The sequence below is a fragment of the Corvus cornix genome, chromosome 4A (genome assembly GCF_000738735.6).
Source record: "Corvus cornix cornix isolate S_Up_H32 chromosome 4A, ASM73873v5, whole genome shotgun sequence".
Taxonomy (NCBI): domain Eukaryota; kingdom Metazoa; phylum Chordata; class Aves; order Passeriformes; family Corvidae; genus Corvus; species Corvus cornix.
Window position 1 is genome coordinate 984,979 of NC_047058.1, and position 19,627 is coordinate 1,004,605.

At 46.9% G+C, this 19,627-nt stretch overlaps 2 protein-coding genes across 5 annotated transcripts in view; one reads left to right on the forward strand and one right to left on the reverse strand.

Moving 5' to 3' along the window:
• The window catches only part of LOC104691261 (integrator complex subunit 6-like), a 40,440-nt gene extending 35,429 nt beyond the window's left edge, over positions 1-5,011 (forward strand). For 2 of the 4 annotated variants that reach the window (XM_039571960.1, XM_039571961.1), the window contains 5 exons: positions 48-190; positions 535-766; positions 1,376-1,768; positions 3,133-3,226; positions 3,651-5,011. In XM_039571960.1, the coding sequence (XP_039427894.1) occupies positions 48-190; positions 535-766; positions 1,376-1,768; positions 3,133-3,226; positions 3,651-3,750 (962 nt within the window). In that variant the 3' untranslated portion in view covers positions 3,751-5,011. The remainder of the gene's footprint in view (positions 1-47; positions 191-534; positions 767-1,375; positions 1,769-3,132; positions 3,227-3,650) is intronic. The other 2 variants (XR_005604680.1, XR_005604681.1) reach the window with 2 other exon arrangements.
• A 9,529-nt stretch (positions 5,012-14,540) lies between these two features.
• MMGT1 (membrane magnesium transporter 1) lies at positions 14,541-19,415 on the reverse strand. The gene is made up of 4 exons (XM_039572273.1): positions 19,308-19,415; positions 18,736-18,788; positions 17,773-17,876; positions 14,541-16,740 (listed from the first exon to the last, which is right to left on the reverse strand). Exons 1-4 carry the CDS (start codon positions 19,387-19,389, stop codon positions 16,578-16,580), a joined length of 402 nt encoding a protein of 133 aa, XP_039428207.1. The 5' UTR covers positions 19,390-19,415; the 3' UTR covers positions 14,541-16,577.
• Between the last annotated feature and the right edge of the window lie 212 nt (positions 19,416-19,627).

A 19,627-nucleotide genomic window follows, 5' to 3' on the forward strand; every position in this document is an offset into this window, starting at 1 on the left:
GTATTGCCTTAATTTTAAGACTAATTAAGATCTCTTTTCTGTTGCAGACTGCCTTCATAGTGTTCCTGTTGCTCAGATGGGAAATTATCAGGAATACCTGAAAATGATGCCTTCACCTCTTCGGGAGATTGACCCAGATCAACCAAAAAGACTTCATACATTTGGCAATCCATTTAAACAGGATAAGAAGGTAGGAGGGGCCTTGCTGCCTGCTGTGCCTTTATATTTAACACAGCTTGAAATAGTTAGTGAGTAGAATTTCTCCCCCACAATTACAATCTATTGCTAACCTGTGCAGCCTATGGAAAGGAAGGATGTCTCTCCCATGTGGTCCAGGAGGAATGTGTACAGAATCGTGCTGGTTTACAGAGTGGCACTAGGCTCTCTCTGGTTGCCTTGGGTATCTCTGTTCTGAGAGCTGTCAAGTGTTCCAAAAGCCACTTAAATCTGAACACAGAGGGACTCAACTCATCAGTGGATTGGTGAAACAGTTGCTGTTTTGTACTGTTACTTAAATTATTACTTTCGTTTCAGGGTATGATGATAGACGAAGCTGACGAGTTTGTGGCTGGGCCCCAGAACAAGATCAAGCGCCCCGGGGAGCCCAACACGCCGGCGTCACTGAAGAGGCGGCGCAGCATGTCCCCCCTGCTGCGGCGGCCGCAGTCACCACCCGTCGTCACCAACCACGTGGGCGGGAAGGGGCCACCCGCTGCTCCTGGCTCCCCCTCCTACCTGAACCTCAAGGGTGTCGCAGCAAATAAAGGTATACTGAGCTGTGGTACAGCAGCTTGGGTGGTGGGGGGATATGGGGAGGAAGGGAAAAGGTTCTGCCAGCGCATCTGTGCTTTGCTGTTATGTAGGACTGAGTTTCTTTTGTTGACCTAGATAAACAGGCTGCTGCTACAGCTAAGGAAATCTGAAATAAAAAAACCTGTTTGGAGATACTTTCGATCTCAGATCAGCTTTTAGTTTTTCTTTGTGTATTTTGTGGCAAAGAAGGAAAGTTAAAATATGGTTGTTTCATTTCCCACAAATAGGAATTGTCATACACACCTATTGCAGCAAATGGAGTGGGAAGAAAACTCTGTTAGCTGGGTTTGGGAAGAGAAGGAAAACAGGAGTTTACTTAGGAGTCATGACTTTGCACTAGGAATAGAGAACGTGGTGACTTCACAATAGTGATAGGAGGTGGTAACAGTCCAAAGGGGAATCCCTTGGTCCCATCCACAGTTGAATAAAAGTATTGAGGTGTTGTCCAGCGCTGTCAGATTGCTACACAGCACTTCAGACAAAAAGGGTACAGAACTACTTCTGTTTGGTTCTTTTGATGCTGCACTTGTGCACCAGTAAGGTATGTATTTTTCACTTGTAGATACCAGTAACAGTGTTGTCCAAGATGGCAATGGAGAGAAGAAAGCAGAAAATTGTCAGTCATTGGAGAAGCACATTGATGGCTTACCTGTGCAAATGGCTCCTGTGGTTCCAGCTGCTGTGGGAGAGGATGAGATGTTACCTAACGATTTAGACTCTCTACCTGTTGAATTCAATTGTTTAAGTGAAGATGGGTTGGATCATAAACCTGGTACCAATGCACTTGTTCGAGGGCCTCTGAATTACAGTGTGAGTGGAGATGACCAAAAGCGGGCCATGGAGTCTACTTCTGAATCTGTGCCAAATTCCTTTAAAATAACACCTACCATGTTGGAGGGAAACAATGCTGACATCAAAATTAAAGTGATGAAAGAGGTTCGCAAACCTGGAAGAAGTAAGTTATTTGTGTGTGTTTATTTTAGTAGTATATTATATGTGGTGTGGGAGAGAAGACTTTTCCTTGAAGGAAGGAGTTATTTTCAATATACACAGAACTTCAGACACTGAGTAATTTCTGGTTGCTTGTAAATGAGCAATGGAGAGGCAAAAAAGGAAATGCTGGGCAGGTGAGTTGAAGTTTGAACTTGGGCTTGGGAAGTTGAGTGCCAAGTCACCCTGTTTGCCCTCAAAGACAGGGTAACTGGTATATGAGGTGCCTGGTGAAAGCAGCACCCTTCAGAGGTTTTGGTTTTGTTACCAGTGATCTAATAAGACTGGGTACTCTGCCTTAGGCTGCACTGCTCCTGTGTACACAAAGTGTACTTGATGCTCTGTGTCCATCAAAACTCCCTTTGCAGGGCAAAGGCATGTCTCTGTTAAGGGTGCATCTTGGAATATGTTTGAAAGGGAATATTAACAGTTAATAGCACAGTCGGGCTTTTTAAAATCTTGTGAGACTAATTAGTGGTGAAATGCTGCTGCAAACTTTCAGTAACTGAGGACTAAAAATGACATTCTGCAAAGTGGGCTCGCCCAATTTTATACCAAATTCATGTTTAGTAAATGGTGATGTAGAGTAAAACACTGTGTTCAGTGTGAGTTGCCTGTCTTGCTGCAGAATCCAAGCAGTCATCAAAGAAGGAAGCTAAATTGTAGTGGCTTAAATATGTACATCTGTTCAGAGGTGTGACTGTTTATGCTCCCTCTGCCTGCTGCATCACTCTGAGCAGGCTCTTGGTCACAGCACCATAAATGTATTTGTACTGGGGTCAATTGTGGGAAATAGTGAAACAATGCTGGTTTTAAATTTGTTTCCAATTTGATATGTCCAGTTTATTCTTTTGCAGTGAACATATTTACCTTGTACCTGTGGGACAGTCATATTTTGCTCACACCCTTAGTTGATAATCTGTCTTTCTAGAGATCTAATGGCAGCCTCTGCTTTCAGAAACAATGGCTCCAGGCCAGATCAGGGTTTGGTGGCCCTGTGCATGTTAACTGTGATCATGGAAATGGGAAGCTTCTCTCTACTCAGCCTGCGTTTTCTGAAGATAAATGTTCCTAGCTGCTGCTCTTTGAAGAGAACCTTGATCTTTGGTGCCACATTTGAACTCCCAGATCATCAGTATCACTTTAAATTATCTATCACCTCTCTTCTGCTCTTAAAGCTAATGCAGGTGTTTTTCTTGCCTTATGTGTTTTATCATACACAGATACATGAAACTGGGCTTTGTTTTTCCTTTTTGGCTCTTAAGCTTTTCTGAAATTGCATCTGCGACATTCATTTTTAACACATGGTTGAATTTTTATCTCTTTTAGATTATGAAAAAATATTTTCTCTTCTTGAGGAGGTGCAAGGACCTATGGAAATTCAGAAGTATTTCATTGAATTTGCTATCAAGGAAGCAGCAAGGTTTGTGTAGATAGAAATGACTCAGAGTGATAAATATTAATTTAGATCATGGTAGTAAATATTAAACTTTATCAGTGCTAGTATTTTGATTTTCTGTTTTGACATATTTAAATTATAATTGTTTTAGTCGTCAAATTACCATTACATTTGTATGGAGTAAATGGTCTTTAAGTAAAGTTTAAATGTGAATTAGAGAGATACTGGGTTGTTACTGAAGACCAGCCCAAAATTTGGGTGGGCTGGGGGGAGACAGATGTATTAAATTAAATTTTCTAGCCATTCTTATGCCAGAAATAAAGAAAGCTCTTCCATACTGGAAACAGAGAGCCTCTGGTAATATGATTTGTCATAGCTGAATATTCTTGAGTTGTTCAACTGTATTTTTGGAAGAAGAAATTTATGTTGCTTTCCCTCTCTTCTGTAGGTTTAAAAAACGGGTCTTAATACAACATTTAGAGAGAATACTAGAGGAACTAGATTTCACCAGCCCACCCAACAGAGTTAATCATGTCAACAGTAGATAATAATGTACCGGCCAGACGAATGTGGACTAGGAATGAGTTTGCTGTGCCACAGAAGAGTGGAAGAGGACGTAGCTGCTGCCCTCGCCATCTTGGCAGTCAAGTGATTTTACTGTCACAGTCTGAGAAGAAGCAGTGGAGCTTTAACTTTAAGAGCCTGATTCGGCAGAAGCTGGGCTATAACCTTAAGGATTTGCTATGAAAGGTGTGGCTTTTTCCTGTGGAGGGTGCTGTTTGCTCAACAGGCGGAAGAAAATAACCATTGCTGCCCCTCCTGCAGGTGATGAGAATTTACTCATTTGAACGCTGTCATTAGACATTTACGTGCTGTAGGCAGCAGGTTGCACTAAAATGGGGCACTGTCAAATGCACACACTGTCTGCATCGTGGAGAGAGCCCGTGTGTTCCCAAAAAAACCCTCCCAGAAACACCTGCACTGGTAAAATTGCATGTTGCCATCACAGAGACAAGGGTCTTGTTCCCAAGAACTGCTAGCCATGCCTTTAAACTTGAGATTCAGTGTAGATTGAGAGTAAAGAAACTGCTATTGTGTTAATGAAAGCTAAAGACAGCCCTGTGACTGTTACCACCTGATGGTCACTAAACAATCTACCTCAGACTCTCTTCTGTTTTGTCTGCAGACATTATGAAAGTGCACCTGAGGCTTCCCAGGTCCCCGACTTCAGTTCTCTTTCATCCTGTGAGGAGGACGGAGATTCTTCAGGTGGCCTTGGCACACGCTGTGCTTTGGAAGCACTAAAAGGAAACGCTTTTAAAAACGTGTATTTTAATGTTCATACAAAAGAGATTATTTTGAACAGTATTGTTACCAGATCACTAATTTGATATTTTAACTGTATAAATTTTTTTGGAACATATGTATATATAAAATAAACCATTTTATTAATTTTTAAGAAGTGCTAATCTGAGGAGTCTGTAGCGGGCAGCACTGAGTTCCTCCAGTTGTCTGCCACCGGCAGACTGAGGATATTTTTGTAAAACCAGCTGAACCTGGTCTTTCACATCCTCAAACACAGCTTATGGTGTTAGCTGCAGAATGTGTTTGTACCCTGGAGCACCTGCCCATGTGTCACTCAGCTTGGCCTCTGTGGGGTGCACATTTTTACTCAGTTTTGAGGGCACTAAGTTCCAGTTTGCCAAGCCCTTGGTTACCTGAGCTGGTATTTTCTCCTCTGTTCCTCTTAACTATTTTGTCCAAAGGCAATGCCATATATGACAGAACTTATAAAGGAGACTGAAGCCACCTGCGTGTAATTTTTTTTTCTCTTTAAAGCAATACAGTAATGTGCCAGTATTAAGTGGCTGTTTGGATGAGTGTGTATTTTCAGTTGTTTGCTCATAACATCCTCTGATCCTCTAACAGCTTTCTTTAAAAGACAGGTTGAAATTGTGCTCATGCTAACTTGTGCTCTTGGCCTCCTATGGGAAATATCCCATGGATTTCAGTGGACTGGCCAGGCAGGGAAATAGATTTTTGTGGTGAGCCTATATTTCTCTGTTCCTACTGGTATTTTTAGTACAAACCAGCCTGTGAGACATCTTTTCCATCCACTCTGAAGCAGTGGCCTTGGTTTCCTTGGGGAAGATGCAGTTTGCCCATTGGAATGACACCAGTGAAATTCAAGAAGGAAATGAAATCCAGCAACAGCAAATCTCTGTCAGGATGTACATGAATGAAGTGACATAGGAGAAGGCATTACTATAAATGTGTCCTGATTCTTACAAGTAACTTTTATTCATCTTTGCAGACGAATAAAAGTGATTTTTTTTTTTTTTCATTTTTTAAACCACAGAAATACCTTGGAATGATACAAAGGGGGATTTACTCCTTCAAGATGTCACATGGAAGCTGTTTGTCACCATGATGGACCTCCCATGCCAAATGTTGGACTCTTAAAAGGGATTTTATATACAGAGGGTCAGATACACTGTGCATACCTCGTTGTAAAATGGCCTGGTTAGAAGCATCAAGTTGCTTGTAATGTGCTATTCTTGAAATAGTAGGTGATAAGAGGAGACAGCTTTCTTCCATATAGTTAATGGCCGTTTAATTTTTATCGCGGATTCCAGAGACACTCACTTGATCATTGTGTGTCTGAGCAGGGGCCAAATTTTTAAGTAGTGACCTTTTTAGTGTGTAAATCTGCTCTTTTGGTGGGATGCAGTTGGCTGCCAAATCAGCTGCAGAGAGCTGGTAACTTTCATTCACTCATGTGGAATCTTGCTCCTCAGAAGCTGCAAAATGCTGTGTTCAAGTGCAAGCAGTGAGAATTTTCCCTTACCTTACCATTATCTTATCTGAATAGATTGAATTTGGGTTAGAATATTAGAGCAGCAGAAGCCATATAGTGAACTGGACATGAGTCTTCATAGGAAGGGAGGAAGAAAGATGTCCTCAGGGGTTGTGTCAGTGCAGAGATGAAGAAAAAGGAGCAACAGCAATTGTTGAAGAGCACACACAGTCCTGAGTTCCACATGGACCACAACATGGACATGGCTCATTTGGGAAGCAGAAAATATTCCACAACCAGTTTAAGAAGGTTCTTAATGGAGAGAATTCCTTGTGAGCCAGACCACAGTGCTGGACGTGGTGGGTCATGCCTTGAACAAACAGAGTCCCAAGATGTGTGGTGGCACTTCAGAGACAGCCAGGAGGGCCACACTGCTATCAGGCCTTGCCTTTCCTGGTACAGACCATGGCCCAGCAGCAAGAGCTTTGTCACCAGGGCTGTGACATGTGTGTCAGGTGAGCCTCTTGCAGCAGGAATGTCCCTTGGCAAGGGTTCAGGAGAGAGGATGGGTCTACTGATGGCATCCTGGAATTGGAAGCCATTTGTGCTTTGCTCAAACTTATGTTTTTGAGCCCTTATTTATGTAAGGTTGAAATAATGTTGGGAAGTAGGGAAGAAGACTATTTCCTGTAAGGAGCACTGTTTAACAATCTGGATTAACAAATTTAGCACTTGCCTTCCTTGGGTAGAAGGGTTATGAGGTGCTTTGGAGTCTGGATACCTGTGTACTCGAGTTCTGCTGCGTCCATTTTCTGACCCTCTCTTGCCTAAGCCTCCTCAGAGCGCGTTATCTTTATTTTTTCCCTCGTAGACATGAAGGGTTTTTCCTTGTAAGCCATGTAGCTCCCAGGCCCGTCACCATGGCAGGTGTCTGTTGGATGCTGCTGTTGCCAGTTCCGGGGGCACAGTGCATTTATGGTGGGCACGTGTATTCCTGGCCAGGTTTAACCAGCATCAAAGAGTGATTGTCATCTTCCAAAATTGCAGCTGAAGAGGCTGTTACTGTGTTGTGGTCAAGCAATTGGTATGTCTTCCTTTGCAGGAAACTGTAAAAAAACCCCCAAACCTATTTTTTGGGGTTCTTTTTCATCTGGTAATTTTCTCCAGGTTCTTCCTCTAAACTGCTTGTTTGAAATGGCAGCAGCATAGGCTGTTGAGTTTGATTTCTTTTGGTCTGTTTTTTAATATCTACTTTTTTAGTATCTATCTGGTTTTTAGTATCTAAACTTCTGATGGAAAAGTACAAGAAATGCATTATCAAACAGAAACAAACTATTATCAAAACCTATAAAGCTCAATTACAGTGTTTCATACCAGCAACATGGCAAAATCACACCTTTAGCAAATGGACTTGAGAGTGCTTGTCTTGAGAATGTGCAATCTAGTTAAGCAGAAAACAAGGCCAAAGACATTTCAAATCTGGCAGAAAGGAGGTTTGGCAGAGATCTGAAGGAAGGATGTTAGTCACTGGATTTAAAAGGAGCTGCTGCTTGCAGGTCTGCAAAAACAAGTTGAAGTCTATCCTAAGTGGGAAGGGAGAAGAAGAATGCCTTGGGATTTATCTTGTGGCATGCAGGACTTAAGCTGTATTCTAAATGTGAATCTTGGAATCATTTCAAGGAGGACAGACTAAATGAAAAATGTTGAACTTAACTGAAATTATCCATTCAGTTGAGCTGCAACCTGGCATCTTGTTTCATCCCTGAAAGTAGACTGTTGGCTTGGCTTTGGCATTGGTGTTTTTCTTCTCTCTGTCTGTGATGCAGTGTTGTCTCTTGGTAAAGCAGCATGGCAGGGGAGCCGTGTTGTTGTCCATGGAGCTGGGAGTGCAGGCGGGGGCTGTGGGAATAGCTGGTGGAAAAGGCAGTTGCTGCTTGTGTGCTGTGGGAGGTGGTTCAACCTCACCTCTTCCATGTTAGAGCCTTAATTTTAAAAGTGTACAAGATGCTTCTCAGGGCTGCTAGCACAGATCTGGTGCCTTGAGCAGCTGATTACTCAGAGTTCAGAGGATGGATGTGCCAAGGAAGGAGTTAAATTGTACAGACTTGTACAGCCTCGTGGTAAATGCTGGAGGATATTTCCATAGGCAGTGGAAGAACTGAGCTGCACCTGCCTTCAGCCACATGGCTTTGCCAGCAATGGGGACTGCTGGTACCATGTAAAGCAAATTGCCCTTTACCAGGAGCTGGGAAGTGCTCAAAGCAGCTGCATATTTCTTCAGATTTCGAGCTTGGGCTGAAGCTCTCAAACAATTTTTATTGAAGTCCAAAAGAATAGTTTGGCCTGGGAAAGGCAGTGGAATGGAAACCTCTGATGAGATTTTTGCTGGAGATCTGGGTTTTTTGAGAGCTTGGAGAAGTTTTATCTTCACATCTGTAGTGGGAATTTCACAGCTATTTCCTAGTCCTGGATCGGCTCCAGCTGCAATGGAAGTAGCTGGATCCTTGGCTTTGTATATGCTTGCTGTCATCTCAGTCACTGTCACTCCTCTGATGCAAACAGTCTTGCATAATGTCCCTTAAAATATTGCACACCTCTGGCAATTTGCTCTATCCCTGTGCTCCACTTGCCACTGCTGAGCAGCTGGTAGGAGGGACAGAGCTTTTTGGGAAGGATCCCCATGGCATGTGCTCATTTACAAAATACTTAGAGCCCTGCAGGATGTTGAACAGGAGGAGAGAGTTATAAAGCATTTTGTTAGTTACTAGGGCAAAACTCTTTTTTCTGTGGTCAGCCTGTTTCTTGTCATTTACTCCAGAGTAGGTGCATATTTTAATGTTAAATTGTATCTATAAATATTTAGTGTGTAGAATATATCAAAGAGAGGTTCAGTCTTTTGTAAAGGATGAGGTAGGGAGACTTGCCTCCCCCTTGCTTCATCTGGCAGCTGTGACCGATGTGTTTGTGCAGAGGTGGCCCTTGCAGAGAAGGATGCTGGGCTGTGCTTAGGTTTTCCACAGGGAGGGACTGCTGTGGAACCATCTCAGGTCTTTGATATGTGACAGTAGGTAACTGGAGCTGATTTTTGCTGGGTTTGTGGAAACGCACTTACTGTTTCTGGAGGTGGTGGTAGCAGCGTGAGCAGTTCTTGTCTGGGCACAACTTTCAGTGCTGAGGAGGCTGTCGGGGTATTTGGGATTTGAGCAGCCACAGGTCTGGTCAGAGCACACTGTGTAGTGGCTGCCTGATCCCTTGGCAGTCTCAGACAGTGGGTGTCTCAGGGATCAAGGGTGCTTTCCTAAGTAGGACAGAAATAAAAATGAGCCCTGTTCCCCAAGACTAGAAAGTGATAAAAAAAAAAGGCATTTTGCCGATTGCAGATGATTATAATGCAGCTGCTCAACAGTGACATCCCAGCCATGGAAAAATAACATTGATTCTTTGAGCTGTTTTCCAGTCTGCACAGCATATTAAAACCCTTCATGCACAGCTGGCACATTTAACTTTGATTATGTTGTTGAAGTGACTGATCTGAGAGCGGCCTGGATCCCAGTTGCTTGCAGAATTTGAAAATAAGATTGTTCCAATTCATCTGCAGTTGGTTATTTTGGAAGAGAGAGAAACTATCTCGAGCACTTTCAGGGCTGCTAATTAAAGTCTTGTGGCTCTCCTCTGAGAGACTCCTTAAAGGTGGATGGAGGGACTTACCCAAGGTCATACAGTGTTTCACTAGCAAAGATGATTATAAAATGTGTGGCCTAATTTGGTCTTGCACACTTCAATTATTTCCCTGGTATGGACAACCCCACCACAAACCAACACACTGGCTGCTGGGCTCTTGTATGTGTCATTGGGTTCCTTTTTCCCTGTGCTCTTCCACCTGCCAGCCTGGGCCTGGCACCAGAGCGGCATGAGGTGGAGACAGGACAGGCTGCCTACTGCTTCCACACAGAGGTGGCTGCAGTGGGTGCCTTTTTGCTGGAAGTGTGTTTTTGGGGCCAGAAAAAAGCAGGAGCTTGGAAAGGAAGATAGCAGGGCTGTAGAGAAGATGCCCAACCCTGTCGGTTTGGCTTCTGACCCAAGCTGCTCCAGCACCTTTCCTTTCCCAGCTGAGTGAAAGCATATTTTGAAATGCCTCTGGCATCCATGGGTTCAGGGCTCCTCCCTCTGCACACACAGAACTTAGAAGCCGCTATTCAAGATGATCATTAGCGGAAAAGGAGACGGTGGGGGACTCGGGAGCTCTGGAAGAGGCTGTTTTAAGTGTATCACATCCAGCAAACCCTCCCGCAGGAGTTCTGTCAGAACAGGAATGCCTGTATGCGGTGGCAGCGTTTGGCTTGCTGGGAGCTGGATGGTGGGCAGGACATGCCGGGGCTCGGCGAGCTGGGAAGGCTCTCACCAAGCTGCTGCTGCGGCAGCCCCTGCGGCTTCCAGCAGGTGAAACCGGGTCAGAGCGACTCCTGGGAACTGTCTGTGAATTCCCCGCAGGAAAGGCAGTTGCTGGTGAGTCACGGCCCAGACTGTGAAGGGAAACGGTTGCTGGATAAATAGGTTGAGTGATGGTGATGGCTTTTCTTCACACATCAGGACCCCTGAGGAGGCTCTGGCCTCGTGGGGCAGCTGAAAGCTGTTTTTTGTCGGGGTTCCAGGTGGTCAAAGCTGGATTCCTGTGGATGTAGATAAAACAGGCTCTCCTTCCCAGGGTCTGCCTTCCACCTCTGGACTCAGTGTGCCCACTGTTGAAGGGAGAAGGGGTTGTGAAAGTAAGGAGATGAAAGGGACAGCTCCTGTCATGATAGGAAGCCAGAAAGAGGTTGAAAGCCTTTCCCCGTTCATCCTCAGGCATGAGGTGGGAGCTGCTCTGAGGGATTGACCAGTGGTGAATTTGGGAGGTCGGCACTGTGCTCAGTGCGAGGCTGGTGTGGGGCCCTGAAAGGGGGGTTTCATGCTGATGGAGTGCTCTGCTATGTCTGGAACTCATCTGACGTGACTCACTCCTTACTTCACTGCCCCTGTTTTAACTTGCACTTCATCTCTGTGGAGCATCCTGTTGCTCTGCTCCTGGAATGTGGTGGGGTTGAGCCTCAGGTCCGCCCCTTTCAAGCTCTGCAGTTGCTGCTTGAGCACAAGAAGCAAAGGCAGAGAAGAGAGTGCCTTGCAGAGCTCCCCTGCCTGCTGCTCCCATGCTGGGAGATAGCTCAGGCTGTTTCCATGGTTGTCCCCCCCTGCCAGCCCTGGACAACCCAAGGCAGCAGCATGGCCATGGCTGTGCTTGACCACCAGCAGACTTGGGATTTTTAACCAGCCCTGGTGCATCCTGTAGGATATGTGGGGTAGGATATGTGGGTCCCTCCCGTGGGAGATGAACATGGGCCTTGCTCTGCTGTGGTTTTTCCTTTGTGATCTGAAGGTGCTGTATTCAAATAGGTATGGAAGGAGCAGCCAGCTCTAGCTTCAGAGTGATGGTGGTGACTTCACATTGAAATGGTGCCACCATCCCCAAGGTCCCTCAGCAGAGATCTGTGTGTGACAGGAGGCTGTAGAGCAGCATGGTGGCCTTGGGTAAGGAGGTGGCATCATTTGGCCCCTTCTCTCCCCTCCATGTGCTTTACATTGTGCTGGGCAGGTGGTGCCTCCCTGGGATTGCCCTCGCTGGGGCTCACCCAGGCCTGTGGGTGCCTTGAAGGCACCGGTAATGGCCCAGGGAGTGACAGCTTGGTGTGGATGTTGGGAGGAGAAGGCCCTCTTTGAAGTGCCTGCCTAACTGGCTGCTTCAAAATTACTTTGGGATGCGTCTTGTTTTGTGCACTTCTGCATCCGGGGTGGGGAATCAGTCACTGCTTCAGTGTTTGCTGTGCACACAGGATACTCCTCCTGCATCCTGCACTGCAGCAGAGACCTCCTGGGGCAGGGACAAGGGATTCTGGAGCAGCTCCGAGGACATCAGCACTGGTGTTTTGTGGCTGGCCCTGAACTGCTCTAAAATACGCAGCAGAAATACTTTGGGGGAGGAGGGGAATATTTTCTTTCCTTTTTTTTTTTTTTTTTTCTGAAATCCAAAGTGAAGTGCCCCTGCAGCATGACCTGCCTCTGGCAGATCCTGGGGAAACTGGTTCAGCCAGCACCAGTCTGGGCAGGGAGGGCACTGCCAGTGCTGGGTGCTCTGCCTGGCAGCACTGGGATAGGAATGGGGAATAAACAGCCACATCTCTCTGTATGGGGGGCTTTGGGTTCCCTGGGACCACTGGCATAGGATGAGCCATTGATAATCCAAATGTCACCTTTGAATTCTTTTTTCTATCTCCCTTCCTATTAAAATGGCCTGGGAAGCTGTGACACCACACAGCCTGGGCCCCTGCCAAGGAGCCCTGGAGCTTGTGTTCCTGCTTGCGCTGCCAGGCTCCCGGCTGCCTCGCTGCTCTGTGAACTCCCATTTGCCTTTCTTGGCTGGAAAAAGGATTAAGTTAGCAGGACAGGAAAATTAATTCGCTGCCATTTTAAAGATGTAGCTTTCATTGCAGTCCAAAGTGTTTTGAAATGGCATTGTGTCACTGAGACCAACCTGGGGTTGATTAAAAGGCTTTTACCTGCCGGAATATCAGATTTTATTTCCACCGGGGTTCTGCCCCTGGTGATTATGGCTTCAAGGTGAACCTCAAGGCCAAATCTAAGGAGTGTTTTGCCTTTGTTGTTGTGCTGGCTGTGGAGAGCTGGTACCAAAATCTTTTCTGCTTGTTTAACATTCAAAATAGCCTTGCTTTGCCCTTCCCCTCCGCAGGCAGTCTGCCAGTCTGGCACAGCACGGCCAGGACAGCAGGGAACTGCAGAACTTCTCTGCCCGGCTGAGGGGCCCAGGGGCAGCACTGTGGCCCCAGATCCTGTGGGGTGAGCCTCAGCCTTCCCGAATCGTCTGGTGGAAAATTGCTGCCGTTTGGTGCAGGTGGTCCCAAAAGGGAGCAGAAATGGTGCCACTCTTGGTGAGGAGGGCTGTATCCAGCTGGAGGATGTCCCCACAATTAATGTCCTTGCTGAGGGTGTCAGAGATGGAGAAGGGTAGATCTGCTGCAGTGTGGTAAAGGGCGAGAGAACCCAAACCGTGGGAAGCAAGCGGTAAGGAAACCAAAAATCATCAATAGAAAATCAATAGAAAGTAATCATCATTCTCTGCTTTCTCCAGTGAGGGGAACTGTGTGGGTGCTCCAGAGCACCTGGAAGGGCCTGTTAGCTGCCAGCTTTCCCGAGAAAGCTGTGCTCCAGCTTTGGGCAGCAGTGGGGCACAGACCACATGGGTCCTGGCACCAGACTGCAGCAATGGCTCCATCTGGGACACATGGAGGGGACACATCAGATGTGTAACCAGGAGGGATTTCCACACATGGTGCTGCAGTTCAGCCCTATTGACCTCTAATGTAAGTACTTCTGCCAGCTGCACTTCCATTCTGGCCTCACATGGAAGGGCTCCACCAGTGACCGATCTCTGACACAAGCCATGGTCCCCATCCCCTCACCTACAAGGGTGTAAATGACTCCTGCCCTCCTTACCAATTCCCCACTGAGCTCTCACTAGAATAGTTCAAAAACCCAGGTGGTTTTTTGAAATTAATGCAGATTAAACCTGCTACTTCAGTAATGAATGGAAATCACCAGCACCTATTTTTTATTTTACTATTTAATGTAGCAGAAATATCACAGCTTGTAGCCAAAGCAACGGGTGTAAATGTTCATTGGGCGAGGCTGGAAGCTCTCCAGTCTAATTCAAGAAATGCTTGGCTCAACTCTTGCTTTGCTTTTGAAGAAGAGAAACTCATCTGTGAAGAACCCCACACTGCAAGGTAAGCACAAGGTGGCTTTGGGAGCTGGCTAAGGTGCCCCTTCCCAGAAGACCGGTTTTATTGCTGTTTTACCCCCTTGTACTGTGTGCTGGATGCAGAGCTGCAGCAGCATAGAAAGTAGATGAGGGGTGAGTCTCTTGCTCTCTCTGGTGCAATCCTGATGGATGCTGTAGTTGAGTAAACTCCTCCAGTGCTTTGCTAACTTTCCAACCTCGCCCAGTGGAAAAGCAGAGCAGGGAGTGAAAAGTGATCTTGCTCAAGTCCAGGATTTTAACTATCGCCAGCCCTAGGAGCAGCCTGAGTGTTTCCCCCAGGGACTGTTGCAATACCAGACTTTGCAGGAGCCTGTCCCGTGGGATGGCAGGAGATTAGCACATGGTAGAAAAGCCTTTACTGTGGTTAAATTGAAGACAAGTATGTCAGCTCTGCCAGAGAGGATGATGAGGAGCCTCAAAGGCAAGCAGAGCCCCAGGCTGGTACTACTTCCCTCCTATATGTTTTACTCAGCTACTTGCAGCTATTTTGATCCCCCTTACTAATCTTACCTCCCAGTAATGAACACGAGGCCAGACAGCACTTTCACACAGAGCTGCCATAATTAAGGCAATCACTTCATGTCAGTGCTGGGCAGTCACTTTTAAATAGTCACTGACCTGGGATTTGCTGCAGCAGACTCCAGAATGGTCAGAAATAAACAAACAAACACTTTAAGGATATCAATTTTTATTTGACATTGTGAGATCAGTAAGAAAAAATAATTTGTACAGCTTTGTGATAGAACCGTTGCTGCTGCAGAGTGAGGCTACTCCTCATGAGAAGGGCCCTGTCACAGCCCCAGGGTGCTCCCAGCAGGACCTGGTCCGAGCAGGTGACATTCTCCACCTCCCTGTCCCACAGCAGCACCTCTCAACTCAGACAGGTCCCTGTAGCCTTCCAGCAGCACGAATGGGGCTTCTCAGATGTTCCACGTGAGCAGCTCTGCTCTAAGACCCTCTGCAAAGGGCTCAGTGCAACCATGGCTGCAGGACCCATCTGCTACAGTAGTTACTGAGCTCCTGCTGTCCTCCCTCCCTCTGCTAATTCTGTCTCTCCTCTGTCCCAGAAGGTCACCTGGCCCATGTTCAGCCTCCCCTCTGTGCAGCAGCTGCCGCACAGCAGCCCTATTCCCCAAGGGAACAGCTCTGTCCCCAATGGAGAGATGACCCAATACTATTTCCAAGGCCTTTGGTGCTGGCAGGAGCCGATTTGTGACGCCAGCAAGAGGGGAACCAGGACACTTTAGGAACTAATCCTGCAGCTCAGATGCTTTCAGTTGGCAGAGTAACCCTTTCTAATCAAACCCAGATGCTTAAGAGTGATTGTAGAGCAGCAGCCACGGATATTGCTCAAGCACTGGGGCACCCACTCCATAGGACGGGCAGAGCTAGAAAAAGAGGCTTCGGTTTACACAGTATTTTTGCCAAGCTTTTTGCCTTTGACAGTTCTTAATAGTTTAAAAAAAACCCAAACACAACTCCACAGATGCCAGGACAAAAGGCTGAGTTTCCACTGTGCCAGAAAAACATCCTCAAACCAGGCAAAATTCTTGCTGGCCCCACCAGTACCTCGACCTACCCTCCCTTTGCTGGGTCAGGGAGGTGAAATACCAGACCAAGAGAGATCTTAGCATTGATTCAGCCCCTGAGGGGAGATAAGAATTTAGACATAAGTAAGAATTAAGGACAGTATGATCAGTTCTAATACATGGAATCAAGACAGTAATCTTAAATCAATGAAGGGCTCAGCTGGAAAAAATCAAGGTGAAAGGCTCTGTTGGCAGAAAAGGAGTAGTTGTCCTGGATTAGTGCCAGCAAACAGAGCAAGCTGCTGGACCCTACCCCTGGATCACTGACAGAAGGGACAGTTCTTACTGATACTTAAATATGAAGATGACTTGGAGGTTGTACCTGGTGCCAACACTACGTTTAGCACATTCACAACATTCCACATTCCCCAGTTCACAGCTGGAGAACATGGACCCAGGGGGTGAACATGGAGTGTGGCAGATTATCTACGTGAGCTGCCTCCCCCACATAAACACCAATGCACAGCCACAGCCCAGGCAACCTGGGGCAACTGACATGAAACAAAGGAGGGCAACGAGGAAATAATGTGGTAATGAAAAACCAGGAAAAAAAAAGAATAACCCTTCACACAACTGTTTTTCAGCACTGCAAAAAAATAAAAATGAAAGCAATCTTTTTGACTTCCCCTGCCACACTGTGCTGGTGTCCCACAGGCATTCCAGGATCAGGTGCTGCCCCTTTTCCTGCTGTTCAGTGATGCAGTGCACACAGCATTTCTGAGGGGGTCCATAGACTGTAGTGCAAGCAAACTGAGAAAATAAATACACTCAAACATTCCCTCCTGTCAAAGAACATTAATTCCAGGAAAAACTAGCTTGCTTTTTGTTTTAACTGAAGTTAAGTCAGCTGCAACTCATTTTAATATCTGAAACTTTGAAGATGTGTTTCACAGCATAACTGTAGAATTTACACTGCATTGCCAATCCACAATTCGGTCATTCTCATTAACAGTGTACAAAGAAGGTCATTAGTTTATATATATATATTTTTATATATATATATATACTTTATAAAGTCTGGAAGATCAATATAAATACTGCTCCAGAAATTAAAAAAGTGTTTACATCCCCGACTTGAATATTACATCTCAGTGTCCTGGGTTATCATCTGTAAAAGTCTTAGCGGCGCAGAGGTTCAAGTTTTCGAAATTTCAGTGCCGAGCTGGATGACAAAGCATCTTGGTTTGAAGAAGAATTCACTGTGTCTGGGGACTGGAACAATACTCTACCACGATGATTAAATACATAAAAAGATGGATGGTTCCTTAATGTGTCAAATGTCCTTCAAAATAAATGTAAAAAGCCAAGGTTAATTCTCTCAGAGCAAGGAGTTTAGAACAGTCAGTCTGGGGCATATTGACTTTAGAACACAGAAATACAAGTTTTCAATCCAAAACTCTTGCTTGCTTTTAAGTTTCCTAAACTGAAACACTGAGGAAATACACAGCCAGTTGTGAAAAAGACCACAAGATGTCCATGTCACAAACTTCCCCTTCCTTCCTTGAGCTCAGGGGCAGCCTGTGGATGCTGCCTGCAGACACACCATGTGCCAGCCTTAGTTCAGCTGTCACTTGTGTTAACACCTTGACGATGTTCAGCTTTCCAGCCCCCTGGGTGCCTCAAGCTAAAGGCTTTACGTGAACACTCTGAAATACAATTATGTCAACTTTTTCACTTTCCATACTCCCCTGTAGTTTTGGAAATGGCCAGAGAGGCAACATCTGCCCATCCGATTTCCTACTGGAATCACAGAATATTCTGATTTGGAAGGGACCCACAAGGATTATGGAGTCCAACTCTGAAGTGAACGGCTCATACAGGGGTTGAGCCTATGACCTTGGTGTGCTCTAACCAACTATCCTCTTCAAAATCTTGATCCAAAATCCCTTATTTTCTTCAGAGTCTTTCACACGTCCTGCCTTGAATATACTGTGTGAGATTCAAGTGACTCGGATTCTCATGAAGAAGCAAACACAAGCAGAGTGTGAGCCAAGCCCTGCAGTCTGAGATCATGTCACAACAACAGGTGGTGATTCCTGAGCTCTACTTCCTACGAGCACATTTCATTCCTCTAACCAACTCTGCACAGCAGGATTTCGGATGAGGAAAAGCAAGAAGTTTATTTAATTTCTGCCTGCTATCTAACTCTCCCTAAAACTCAAGACACTGTTGGCCTTCCCAAGTGTGGCTGTTCCCCTCAGGCCACTGCCTACAACATGCACTGAAGGACTGAGCTAAAGATGAGTGATTTCATGGCACAGTTTGTACAGAGAAGTGGATACCGGTGCGTACAAAAAGAAGAAATAAAACATACTTATTTTTGAGTTCTGAAGTGGCATCCATGTCTTTAAACTCTCCTGCAATATGTGCTATCCCATAGCAGGTGACTGCGAAGGCCAGCAGAGTCTGCAGGACTATCTGCAACAGAAGGAGCACAGTGCAACACACACATCACTGAGCGTTCTGCATTTTTACCAGAAAATCTCAGCTTTCACACAGTGTCTCTTGTGCTTTTCATCCAATGACAGCAAATAGAGGTGGGCAATCCAGCAGTGGGGAAACCGAGGCACAGGAGAACTAAAAATCCCTCCTATTTGCACAGCAAAACTCTGGCAGAGCTCCAGCTGCCCCAGCACAAGTCTGGGTTGCACCAACTGAATCGACAGCTCCTCAGCAAGAGCCTGAGACCAAACACTGTGTTCCTGTGCACTCCAGGATCCAAACTCCTGCCAGGAACACACCGTGGAGCCCCAGGCTAGGCGCCATGCCTGGCTCTTCTGGCACCTGATCTCCCCGCCCTTCTGATTAAGGAGAAATGGAAACAAATAACTGAAGTGGAAATTTGAAAAGCAAGCAAATAATGTAAATAAAATCCCCCTCCCTGAAGCAAGTTGTGCTGGGATCAAACATTCACACAGTCACACTGGATAAACACATGTCTACCAACCAGAGCCAGAGGGTGCAGGATATTTATGCTGCAAAGGAGGTGATGGATGCAAAAGCTCTCTGACCTATGTTCAGGGAATCCTGGACAAGATGCTCCAGAATAGTTCTAAAGAAGAGGGAGGTCTGGACCTGAGGTTTGATTTCACTGACAACTACAACATACTCAGGAAGTTGGGATGGAAAGTGTGGTCCTTTTTGACAGTGGGAACTCTGATGCAAGTGCAACTTAAAAACTACTTTACCCTTAATGCTTGCCTAGCACATTAAAAGGAAGCAATTGAGAGACTAAACCACCTCACCGTTACACCTTTCAAACACTGCAAAAACTTACATCTATGGGCAACGTTTCATCTTCCTTTTCTGTCAACCTCATGTAAGAACGATCTACAAAACAGAAACACATGCATGCATCAAACACTCCGTGTATGCAAATAAACAGCCTGGCAACACAGAACCCCCAGAGAAACGGCTGTAGCTCCGAGAAACGTGTCAGCTGGGCCGCCCCTGGTGCCGCTGTGAGGCTCCGCCGCTCCGGAGCACGGCTGGCCCTACCCGAAGCAGCCGGGAGGTAGGCGAACCGTGGAGACGGGAGGCAGCGGGATGGCAGAAGCCAGGCTGAAGCCGCGACCTGGCGGGCGGCAGCTCCCCCTTCCCACCCTTCCTTTTTCCCTCCCTTCCCGGCTGCTACGGCGCCCGCACGGGGCGAGCCCCGCGCTCCTCCCGGAACCTCCGCTCTCCCCGCAGTCTGGCCCGCAAGGACAGGGCCGCCCCCGCCGCCGGGCTCGCGGCTGAGGACGATGATGATGCCGGCCCGGCCCGGCCCCCGCCGGGAGCTGCCCGGCGGCCGTGAGGGGGTGCCGGTGCCCCGGGGCGCCCTAGCCCGCAGCCCCGGCAGTGACTCACGCTGCGCCGCCGAAAAGGCCGCGTGTGCCAGGGCGAACAGGCCGAGCGCCACCAGCCCCTTCCACACCGACCCCGCCGCCATAGCCGCCAGCCGCCGCCAGGGCGCCCCGGCGCGCGATGATGATGTCACCGAGGGGGCGGGACCAGGCCGCGCCCGAGCAGTGCGGGTGTGCAAAGGAGGCGTGGCTTCAGCGACAGGGGGCGTGGCCACCCCGCCGCTTTCCCACGCGGGGCCATTGATAAAATGCGAGTGGACCCCGGGGATGGTCCTGGGGGGCGGCTGAGGGAGGAGGGGGCTGTCATCTCCCGAACCGGTCCCG

What these genes read in the sequence shown, in the direction of transcription:
- MMGT1 (XM_039572273.1), bottom strand. Translation starts at nt 19,389, where the DNA reads ATGGCGGCGGGGTCGGTGTGGAAGGGGCTGGTGGCGCTCGGCCTGTTC. An exon ending in GGCCTTTTCGGCGGCGCAGC is followed by an intron (nt 18,789 to 19,307) that starts GTGAGTCACTGC and finishes TCTGTTTTGTAG; the next exon opens with ATCGTTCTTACATGAGGTTG. An exon ending in ATGAAACGTTGCCCATAGAT is followed by an intron (nt 17,877 to 18,735) that starts GTAAGTTTTTGC and finishes CTTCTGTTGCAG; the next exon opens with ATAGTCCTGCAGACTCTGCT.